The sequence below is a fragment of the Miscanthus floridulus genome, chromosome 16, assembly GCF_019320115.1.
Source record: "Miscanthus floridulus cultivar M001 chromosome 16, ASM1932011v1, whole genome shotgun sequence".
Taxonomy (NCBI): domain Eukaryota; kingdom Viridiplantae; phylum Streptophyta; class Magnoliopsida; order Poales; family Poaceae; genus Miscanthus; species Miscanthus floridulus.
The window spans coordinates 12,015,604-12,027,246 of record NC_089595.1 but is presented as its reverse complement, the minus strand read 5'-3'; the positions used below and the strand labels follow the sequence as shown (position 1 = coordinate 12,027,246).

The 11,643-nt window shown below is 44.2% G+C and overlaps 2 protein-coding genes across 6 annotated transcripts in view; both read right to left on the bottom strand.

The window, feature by feature from the left end:
- On the bottom strand, positions 1-2,090 carry LOC136514145 (TIP41-like protein). 2 transcript variants are annotated; one of them, XM_066508137.1, is made up of 6 exons: positions 1,645-2,090; positions 1,406-1,513; positions 1,274-1,333; positions 1,148-1,163; positions 430-499; positions 1-273 (listed from the first exon to the last, which is right to left on the bottom strand). In XM_066508137.1, exons 1-6 carry the CDS (start codon positions 1,804-1,806, stop codon positions 144-146), a joined length of 546 nt encoding a protein of 181 aa, XP_066364234.1. In that variant the 5' UTR covers positions 1,807-2,090; the 3' UTR covers positions 1-143. The 2 variants fall into 2 exon arrangements, 1 of the variants encoding a protein (XP_066364234.1); XR_010773547.1 differs by lacking the exon at positions 1,645-2,090 and having other exon boundaries at positions 196-273; positions 430-571; positions 1,121-1,163; positions 1,406-1,441.
- A 31-nt stretch (positions 2,091-2,121) lies between these two features.
- LOC136514146 (cyclin-B2-2-like) overlaps positions 2,122-11,643 on the bottom strand; it is a 44,532-nt gene continuing 35,010 nt past the window's right edge. For 2 of the 4 annotated variants that reach the window (XR_010773549.1, XM_066508143.1), the window contains 2 exons: positions 8,657-8,735; positions 7,450-8,572 (listed from right to left, as the gene is read on the bottom strand). Coding sequence is in view for 1 of the 4 variants with exons in the window: in XM_066508143.1 (XP_066364240.1) it covers positions 8,694-8,735 (42 nt within the window). In the remaining 3 variants the exon portion in view is untranslated. Of the gene's footprint in view, positions 2,277-7,449; positions 8,573-8,656; positions 8,736-8,824; positions 8,956-11,643 lie in introns of those variants that run through there. The other 2 variants (XR_010773548.1, XR_010773550.1) reach the window with 2 other exon arrangements.

Sequence of the window (11,643 nt, the reverse complement as noted above, 5' to 3'; positions counted from 1 at the left end):
GGTGCCACAGATCAATATACTGCATTTTGATGACCGGAGGCGGCTTCTTGTTTCCTTGATCACTCTCAACTCTTCTTTCAACTCTTGATATTTTCCCTTGTAGTTATTGGGAAGCCTAGGCATGATTCCTTCTGTAACTTGGACTAGCTGGTGAACCTTAAGCATCCCGTCAAAGTGCTGCAAGCGACGGGGACCCGGAAATGACGGAAGCGGCGTGGCGGCAATTTCTGGGCGATCGACGCGGATTTGGTAGAAACGGCGGGAGGCACCACCCTGATCGGACGGACAGGAGTGAGTACGGGCGTTAAGATTCGGGTCCGTGTACGCTGCAGAGTTTAGAGAAAAGAGAAAATATATATTCTAGCACTGTCCTCCACTTAACCTGCTTATTATTCAAAGAAGAAGAAGGTTGGTTGAGTGATAGCATACCGCAGACAAACTAGCAAATGTTGCTTCCCTCCAGCAACATTCACGGAGTACCACTGGTTTGGCTCCATCGCTGCCATTTCCAAACGAACAATGTAAACGAGTACGTGTCTCTCAGTCCCATCAGTACACCATCAACTCTAAGCTGTTAGGTCCACAGGCAATCATCAGTAAGGACAAGCTGGTTATATATATATGAAGATAAAAATCTTGAAAAGCCTACATATGTCAAAAACTTGCAACTTAAATGTGGGGGGAAAATGTTACACGCTTATTACTACTCAAACATATGACTATGTTTGGAGGATGTTCAGTTCAAGCTTAGGCCTCAATAATTAATATACACCCCTTTCAAAAGGTTTATCTTTTCTTGTTACATAGGATCAGTTTAGCCTACCCCAACTTGCTTGGGACTTAAAAAGGCTTTGTTGTTATATTTCAAAGGAACAAGCATAAAGTCAATTACATGATGAGGAGCGAAGTTAATTATTTATTTATTGATCAGCTCTTCGCAAGTTTTCCTGAAAAATCTTGGATTGATGGGAACACTGAAGGAAACAATCTGAATCAGTATTATCACTATAATTGTAACAGGTTCCATCCTATATGCGACAATACATCACCCTCAGAAATTGCCTTCATACTAATGGGGCATCAAATACAAAAATTTAAAATGCAAGGTAGTAGAACATACCCAGAAACGCAAAAAGCAGAAACCAACCAGTTGTCATTACCCTCTGCACAAACCAACAGAATCCTATTAATGAGTTGAACCAAAAGACAATGTTGTCACAGATATTACAGTTGAGGAAAAAGGAACAGATAAGCATCATTGGGCATCACATACCACTCGCACTGTAAGAAATGAGATACCATTGTCAGCTAACCCATCTTCATACAAGATAACCTACATACATCCTGTTAGGGGCAGGCCAGTATTATCCAGATAAATTATGAACCATTTGTTCCATTTCCATACCTCCTCGTAGAAAAGAATTGGCTCTTTTTCTGAAAGGGCAACAAGGTCAATCCGATCATTAGTATCCTCCCAACACAAAGTGCTGCATCCATCTAAACTTGTTTGTGTCTTGAAAGAAAATTGTATGAACAGGAACTATTTGTCAGTGGACTACACCAGTAAAAAAGTGAAAGGGCAGGGGAACAAATATAAAACTTTGAAATCAGATTAAATTAATTCAGCTGAGATCAGGTCCATACAGTGCCTGAGTCCACAACCACAGCATCACTCCCACAGTATGGTGTCGTAAATGTATAGTCGTAATCAAGCATAACCTGGTCAGAAGGCTTACTGCAAGAAAACAAGTTAAAAAAGAAACCTGTGATTAGGCTTTTTTTTAACAAACTCACAAGGTAACACATGATATTTCCATTATCTGAAATTTTTTCCAGCTATGACCAATATAAACACATCAAAGTGTGTACTATTGTACTTCTCTCGAAACAATGCATGATACGAAGAAAATAAAATCAATTTAATTATATCCATCCAAAAATCTGTATTTCTGATCAAAGCTTCGAAAATTTTAAGACAAAGTGGACTGCTTTGAAAAATGGTAGGTGATGCCAAGAGCAACCAACATCTTTCACTACAAATGCTCAGTAGTATGAATTGAGTAAAAAAAGGAAGCACAGTTACAGATGACCTTCTGAACTTCCATTTTGCTGCAGCAGGAACCTCAACAGGTGGCAGTGCCTCTTTCTTCCATGCCTTTAGTGCATCAAGCGCATTAAAATGCAATTTGATGCCAGTTTGAGTATGTTGAAGGGACAAGAAACTCTCTCCAAAAACCATCTCAGGTAAATGTGTTGTTTGAAGTTCATCTTCAAATCTGAAGAAGATAGAGTAGACATTACAGAATTTAGCATTAGGTTTCTCTAAAAGCAATATTCATCGATTTGCCCGAAACAAACTCATACTCTTGAGCACCAATCAAAGGACGAGAATCTTTCAGTCCGATCACCCGGACCGGAGGAACGTGCCGGTGATTCCTGCAGCGGCTGTTGTGCACTGGTGATCAAACGCAGGAACGGCCCAGCGACGGCCCACACAGCGCAGCAACGCCCATATTAGTGCCTCTTCCCCCCCCCTTTTTTTCTTATACTCTTATATTTCTTTTGTTGCTTAACTCACGGTAGGCTGCTACGTGACCGTGAGCTTCTGTCTTACACTAGCGCCCGGACGTTCGATGGGAGACGTTTCCATCGGACGCCCGCACGCGCAATTGCCCACGCGCGCTGCTCCGCTGCCGCAACTCCTCTGCCTTGATGCCCCCGACGCCGCCGCCCCAACACGAAGCATGCGCGCGCCCCTCCACCACCCCGCACCTGGCCCACCCGGACGCCCCCGACACGCCTCCGCCCCCGCCCCCGCTGAAGCACAGCACGCCACTCCGCCGTCGCACCCGTCCCCGCCTCCACCTCAATTTGGTCCCCCACCTTGCCGTCCTTCTCGCAACAAAGCAAAAATATGATTTGCAACATCCGGAGCTAGTTATTGCTGCAACTTCAAGTTCATGTTGTGAAACATCTCGATTCTGTTGATGAAACATAAGAGATTGTCCATTGAAACATGGGGATCAATGAAATTACAACATCGAAGAGATTGTTACTGAAACACCAAGAAACATATTATTGCAACAACAAAAGAACAACATCTGAAACATTAGGCTGAAGCAGCTGAAACACCATGAACATATTGTTGCAACAACACCGAACAAACTGCTGCAACAACATGGAACAACAGCTGAAACATAAGAGATTGTCCATTGAAACATGTGGATCGATGAAATTGCAACATCGAAGAGATAGTTACTGAACACCAAGAAACATATTGTTGCAACAACACCGAACAAACTGCTGCAACAACAATGGAACAACTATTGCAACATGAGATTGAAGCAACTAAAACATACTGCAACATCTCAAAAGCAGTACTACTGCAACATTGGGATGAAGAAGTTGAAACACCAAGAAACATATTATTGCAACAACAAAAGAACAACAACTAAAACATTAGGCTGAACCAACTGAAACACCATGAACATATTATTGCAACAACATCAAACAAATTGCTGCAACAACATGGAACAACTACTGCAACATGAGATTGAAGCAACTGAAACATACTGCAACATCTCAAAGTAGTACTACTGCAACATCAACTGAAACCTACTGCAACATCCAGAGAAAATAATTGCAACACGGCGAGATCTGAACCCGAGAGCTCGCCAGAACCCTAGCCACCGCCACATCTCTTAGATCCAAAGGAGGGAGGAGGAGGACGAGGAGGAGGAGGAGGAGGAGGAGGAGGGAGGAGAGTTCAGATCTAGATCCAGAGGAGGAGGAGGAGGCCTCAAATCCAGATCTCTCCGTGACCTACCTTGTCAGAGCTGTCGCCGTCATCCTCGTCTCCGGTGGCACGAGGGAAGAAGGGGGGAAGGGAGCACGGGCGCGCGGCGTGGTGACCCTCCGTCCCGGCGACGACGCGGAGAAGAGCGGCGTGCGGAGAGGGCGGGGGAGCGCGCGGAGAGAGCGAGTGAGGGGGAGCGCGCAGAGAAGAAGAGGACTGCGGGGAGCGGCGCAGAGAAGAAAGAGTGAATGGGAGCGGGAGCGGAGGTGAAGCGCTGCGCGCGAGTGGGTGGGGCGTCCGACCTATCTATAGCATTACCGCTTTTTTATTATATTTCTTTTTTCCCTTAACTCCGGGTAGGCTGTTTACGTTAGTTTTTCTTGTCTTTCTTTCTTATGTTTCTTTTTTCCTTTTTCTTTGTCATTTCTTTTTCGTTGTCCATTTTCTCTGGTTTATTCACATAGTAGTTGTGTTTCTATTTACCTTCCTCTATGACATAGCGTTTTTATTATATCATTTTGGTTTCCTTTGTCTTTTGTCTATATTTTATTAATTTTGTTTTTTAGTTATTTATTTGTTTTATATTTTCTATATATTTTAGTATTTGCTATTTATTTTTTTATTTCCTATTCTTTATTGTACTCTAATTAATCAATTTATTTTTTTCCATGCCCATGTTTTAATTTTTTATTTCCTATATTTTATTAGATACACATGATATATATATAATATTCTTTGATTATTTTTGTGTATTCACATAGTACTCGTGAGATGTTCATGTAGTATATTTTATTTGCTTTTTCCTTCTCTTTTCTTTGGACGTTTTTGTTCTTCTCATTTCCCTTTTTCTTCTTCATTATTTTACAGTTATTAATTATTTGTTTTCATTCTTCATGTTCTACTTTTTTCTTTACTTTATATGTTTGCGTGGATACATGTAATGATATGATGTGTCTTTGGAGGCTCACGTAGTATAAATGGAATGTTCACATAATACTTATGAGATGTTCTGTAGTAATTTTAGGTTGTCCAAGTACTATCCATCTGATGTTCTTTTTGTTATTATTTTTCTCTATTACATCTGTTTTCCCTTATGTCTTGTTGTTACGTTCACGCAATATACATGCGATGTTTTATAGTATTTTTAGGATGTTCACATAGTATAAAGAGGATGTTCAACGATTATCTTTAAGTATTCAAATAGTACCTAAGAGATGTTCTGTGATATATTTTAGGTTGCTCAAATAGTATCCAGTGATGTTCTCTTTTGTTTTTCTCTTCTTACGTGATTTTTTTATTATTTTTGTTTCCCCTGGTGTTTTGTTCAATATTTTATTATTTTATTGTGTTTATTTATTTATTTCTATATATTTAATAGCATTTATTATTCTTTTTATTTTCCTTTTCCCTTTTAAGTTTTACTCTAATTAATTATTTTAATTATTTATTTTCTTTGTTTTCATGTTTTCTTTTATTTCCTATATTCTATGGTATAATGTGATTTTCTCGATATATACATCCGACGTTCTGTTATATATATCTTATAATGTTCACTTAATATAAATGGGATGTTCTATGATTATCTTTGAGTATTAGTATAGTACTCATAAGATGTTTTATGGTATATTTTTGAATATTCATTAAGTACCCATATGATGTACTGTTTTCACAAATATTATAATAGACATCATATGAACCTATAATTTGTTTTCTTAGATCTGGATTATTGTTCTCAAGAACCGAAAACATTTTTTTTCTGAAGGCAAGATAGTTTTCTAAACCTAGAACATGGCATCTACTCAATAAAAGAAAATGTTCTATCTTCATAAGATAAATGTTCCTTAACAAAATTTTATTCAAATATATCCACGTGGAGGTCTTGTTTTGAATGATTTATTACAAGGAAAATGATAGCATAATCAAATTTTAATTTGAATGCTCGGTTTAGTGGCTACGGCTTTTTTAATCTTCATACAAGTGCTTATGTAAGCATAATCTTATATTTGGGCCCATTAAGAACCACGAAGGAAAAATAGTTGCCGGCATGGTGCTCGGCGCCGGGCACCCGGCACATAACCACTCACCCATCAAACAAGGAGCCTGTGCTATACCGTCCACTGGCACGGTGCCACCAGCTACACTGTCGCTGGCTGCACTACTTGAACAGTGATGGGCCGTTCTCTGATGCAGCATTGTACAGGCCATCTCCCCGTCTCGACTGATGTTTGGGCGCATGCGGGAGTGAGCAGTCTCGTCAAATTCGTCTCGCTATCCCCGGTGAAGCAGCAACGTAGCTCCATTCTTCTTCCTTGTAGGGCACCCCAACCTTTGGCGGCCACGGCTAGGAAGAGCAAGGTAGTTGCCGCAAACAAGAAGAGCAAGGGCGCCTCGGCTGCTGTGTTGGCGGCGGCAGTGGTGTCATCGTTCCCGGCGCACACCTTTGGTCGCGGAACACACGGATCGGTGGCGGCTCGCCCCATTGGATTGTCAGCCAAAACCGAGACAAAACGACCCAAGTCTTGAAGGACTTTCAGAATTTTATTCAAATTTGTAACTTCAAAATAAATTATTTGTAGTCAAAATGAAGTCCAAACTTTTGTGCTAAGTTGAAAATCATGGCTTGCACTGCACTTTTTATATTAGGAAAAAATTGAAGAGTTTAAATAAAACTTTGTTTAATTAACTATTAAACATGCCATCAATCAGTAAAAGAAACTTATTATTTTTGGCCAATATTTTTTCATTGTAACAAAATGTAGTTGGAACATGTTCAAAAGTTGTTTGCCACTTAATTATAGTTATTTGAGCACATTAGAGCACCTCCAGCAGTACTACCTAAAATACACTACCTATTTCCGAACTCCAACGGTACTACCTAAAACTGGCTACTCAAACTAATCCTAGTAGAGAATGACGTGTGGGTCCCACATGTCATTCTCTCACATGTTCTTCTCGTTGGAGCAGAGAGCCACGTCGGTGGCAGTCCACCGTGCCGTATCAGCCATGCCAGTGGCTGAAGCAGAGAGCCATGCCGGTGGCCGGAGCAGAGAGCTGCGACGGGGAGGGAGGGAGACCGGCTACCGGTGGGGAGGAGGGTTCCCTGTTGGGAAGCGGGGCTGCCGTTCGAGTCGGAGGGGCTCACGCGCGGAGGGAGCAGTGGCGGGGAGGCTTCTTGGCGTAGAAGAAGACGACTGGCGCGTCCTTCTTCTTCGTTAGGATCACCGTGGAGGCGGCCCTCTAGATTCGGCGGAGGATGGCGCGACCCAAGCAGAGGAAGGGCACGGGGCGACGTCGGTGAGGTCACAGGGCCACCGCCGTGGAGTAAGGTAGCGTCCGCGAGTAGTGCGGGCAGGGCGCATGCGTGCGAGCGTGAAGGAGAGAGAAAAAAATTAGGTTGTCTGATTTGTTGGCCCAACAAGAATAGGTAGTGGAAGGGGGGCGCATGTGTATAGTCTACTGGAGTGTATTTTTTGGCCTCCAATACGCAAATTGGGGATTGGTAGAGTGTTTAGGTAATCTGTTAGAGTTGCTCACAGCAAGGCTATACACATTGCACAAGCAAGAATTTTTGCAACAACACACAATTCAAGACTTAACAGCTATCATTTCATATGATCACTCAAACAAGAAATCCATGACAGCATAACTAAAAATGTTTATGACATGATCAATGCAAAGAGCGTAATTAACATTTAGGGTGGTGCATCTAGACCACGACAAAGTGCAAAAAGATATACAAGTGCATTCATATAGATATCTCAAGGCTAGTAGAGGATAGCCGGCCGGGCAGCTCAAAAGGATGACCTCAAAGCTCATTGGCGGGTGGCCGGCTCAAAAGGACATGCAGAGTCTCAATCAGTCAGTTGTACGTGTGAAATCCATTTCCCGGAACAAAGGCCGCTGGTCCTCGACGCACCCGTTTGCAGATGTTTGACCACTCAGGGAAGTGGGCATCGAAACGGTTGGACTCATCGGTAAGTTTCACTGTCTCAAACTCACGGAGGTGATCCACCAGAAAGCGCTTCCAGATTGGGAACCGCAGGCCTTCAGATATCACCATGATATACACGCCGAGGGCCAACCGGATTGCCATGTCATCGGACGCTGGATTGTTGAGTGTGTGTAGTGCAAAGTACATGGACGCCAATCCAATCGGCACCTCATACATCTCCTGGTTGTACCCGCCACTGTCGTTAAGGAATTGCCAGAAGTCGGCATTGGCCGGGTCATCAGCGCCGCTACCGATCAGATAATTAGAGTCATCGTACAGCTTCCATATACCCCCGGCAGCATTGTCCTGATACCCCAGAAGATAGAGATCTCGAAGACCGAATGCCAAGACTACAGGAGCAATTGGGTCCCAATAGCCCGAATTTTTTTTACTTTTTAGCCATTTTTTCGAAAATTTCTCACAAATAGACCCCTGGAGGAAAGATTTCAGAATCTAGACTCTTAGCTCGGCATCATCGATGCTGGCACCGAGCTAACACGTCTCGGCGCCAGCGTCCCTGGCGCCGAGCTCTTAGGCGCGAAGCAGACGTGGCGGTGACATGGCAGGCAACTCGGCGCCAGCAACCCTGACGCCGAGCTCGGTGCCAGAGTTGCTGACGCCGAGCTGCCTGTTTTAACCCCGGCCATGATCATGATGGGAGGCGGGGACTGGGAGTGGGAGCAACAGCAGCAGCCATGGAGTCCAGTCCAGTCCAGTGCACCCTGTTGCTGCATGTGATGGTCTCTGACTGCGCGCCTTTCCTGTGGGCTTTGGCCACCCATGGACTAAAAAAAAGCAAAAAAATAGAGTAGAGCCAGATAGCCGAGATACGACTCCTACACTAGCAGCAGACGATGAAGATCTTGTACCTTGGAATTCGCGAAAGACACGCACCGTCCGCGTCGATCAAAGCTGCCGCATCCCTGCATTGCATGCCTTGCAGCTGCACTGTATACAGGCAGAAGAGTACAGTTACATGTGTGATTTTTTTTCAACGCAAGCGATCAAAGAACGTGCAGCTGTAGCGCTTTGCTTACAGGCAGGCTTGTCTTTCCATTTGAGAGAGAGGGAGACGGCTCATTAGTCATTAGGCCACGCACGTATGCATCGCACCTTGTTGCTAATGAATGACGACATATCTTTCTAAATTCCTAATTTTCCTTCCGTCCTAGAAAAAAAATGTAATTTTAACGTAGTGTCTATGTTTTAATATCTTAAATTTGACCAACTAAAAATAAGAAATATCAATATTTAAGATATCAAATAAATACTATTAGATTAATTGCGAAATGTATTTTTATAATAATTAATTTGAAATCATAAATATGAATATTATTTGTTAAAAACTTAATTAAACATGAACCACTTTAACCGACACTAGTTGCATTTTCTTAATAGAGTGCTAATAGTTTCTTGCATTGTGAGTGTTCTCAACGATACTAGTATCTAGGAGTACGTGCAAAGCGCTTGTTGTCCCAGGAGTACTATCAAGTAGTACTAGTTGTTCGGTAGTTGACGCCAAAACTGACGGATCCCTTCATTCACTAGAGACTTTAATTTAACTAGTGGCCATGCACCAGGGACACACGCGCGTGTCTCTATGAAAAGACATTCGTATCTAAACATGTGATGAAAATCACTCCTATGACACCAAGGACCAAGCATTACATGTGCGGAACACACATGTTTGTGGTTATGATAATCAATAATATATTACATTATTGTATATTATTACAAGCAATATATATTAGCTCGACAAATATAGTACCAAAAAAAAGCAACAATACTTATTTTATTTGCTAGCGTAACAATACTTGCCAATTAATTTCAAAGATCCTAAATAAAAATTCATTATTCTCCTCATAGTAACCACTGCTCTCACCTTGAATCTCCCAGGACTTTTCAGAGCACTGACCTACTACTACACGGATCGGTGATGTGTGTTAATAATTACTAAGCAAGGTGGATTAACAAACACCGAGAACTACTTGATAGTACTCCTTCCTGCTGCATATAATAAAGTGATCTTGTTGCGCATGCTTTGAGACTGATGAAAAAAGTCGATCGCTTGCGTTGAAAAAAAAAAGAAAGCACGCATGTAACTGTACTCTTCTGCCTGCATGCAGTGCAGTGCAGCTGCAAAGCATGCAATGCAGGGATGCGGCAGCTTTGATCGATGCGGACGGTGTGTGTCTTTCGCGAATTCTAAGGTACAAGATCTTCATCGTCTGCTGCTAGTGTAGGAGTCGTATCTCGGCTACCTGGCTCTACTCTATTTTTTTGCTTTTTTTCGGAGTCCATGGGTGGCCAAAGCCTACAGGAAAGGCGCGCAGTCAGAGACCATCACATGCAGGAACAGGGTGCACTGGACTGGACTGGACTCCATGGCTGCTGCTGTTGCTCCCACTCCCAGTCCCAATCTCCCATCATGATCATGGCCGGGGTTAAAATAGGCAGCTCGGCGCTAAGATCTACGGCGCCGAGCTCGGCGCCAGGGTTGCTGGCGCCGAGCTGCCTGCCATGTCACCCCCACGTCTGCTTCGCGCCTAAGAGCTCGGCGCCAGGGACGCTGGCGCCGAGACGTGTTAGCTCGGCGCCAGCATCGATGGCGCCGAGCTAAGGGTCCAGATTCTGAAATCTTTCCTCCAGGGGTCTATTTATGAGAAACTTTCGAAAAAGGGCTAAAAAGTAAAAAATTCGGCCCAATTGCCAGGTGGCCTCACGCGCACGGTGAAATACCCTCCCTCGGCTGTGAGCTGCCTTCTGTACTCCTAATTGTCAAGATTTGTAACAAACACTGGTGAACTGTTAGCAAGGAGCCCCATCACCCACTTAAGCAGCTTTTTCAAGGACTTTGCCATTTTCGGCCTGTTCGCTGGTTGGTTTCTGGGCTGATAAGCCCGGCTAGTGCTGGTTTGTTGTAAGAGGAAAACACTGTTGGCTGACTGATAAGCCATGTCTGAAACCAACAAGCGAACAGGCTGTTTGTCAGGATTGTTGTACAGATAGAAGGTAGCCCTAGGAGCCGGATGATTTTTATGAAAGTAAAACAACAGAGCCAAATTAATAATGCCAAATCATGGACTAAAGTAAAACAACAGAGCCAAACTGTCGGGTTCATAAACCTAGGGTCCCTCGGGGACCGGCTTCCACGCCAAGGCTCGGCCCATGCAGACAGCACGTAACTCGTGGGCCGGCCTAAGAGTCTAAAACAACAGGCCGGAAGGGCGGTCCGGTCACCGACCGAAAGGTCTATCCAAAGGAGAACAACACCCGCTCGTCGACTACGTCGGCCCACCTTTCCGACCGGAGCGCTCGCTTCGGTCTCCAGCCGCCTCCGGACGGCCTCTCCGATCGGAGGGCCTGACCCAAGCGCTACTTCTGACTTCGACCCCATGTCTCCGACCGGGGTTTACAGAAACCCTGCTCGGCGTTCCTAACTACATCATCACTGACCACGGAACTAACTTCACCGGAAAGAAGTTCCTGGACTTCAGTGACGGATACGACATCAGGATCGACTGGGCCTCGGTCGGACACCCACGTACTAACGGTCAGGTCGAGCGTGCCAATGGCATGGTCCTCCAAGGACTTAAGCCACGCATCTTCAACCGACTCAACAAGTACGCCGGACGATGGGTTGCAGAGGTCCCAGCGATCCTCTGGAGCCTGAGAACGACCCCAAACCGATCCACAGGGTTCACACCCTTCTTCCTGGTCTACGGAGCTAAGGCAGTACTACCCTCCGACCTCGACCACGGTGCCCCAAGAGTGAAGGCATTCGACCGCGATCGAGCCGCGAAGGCTCAGCAAGACGTAGTCGACCTACTCGAGGAGGCCCACGAGATGACCGTCA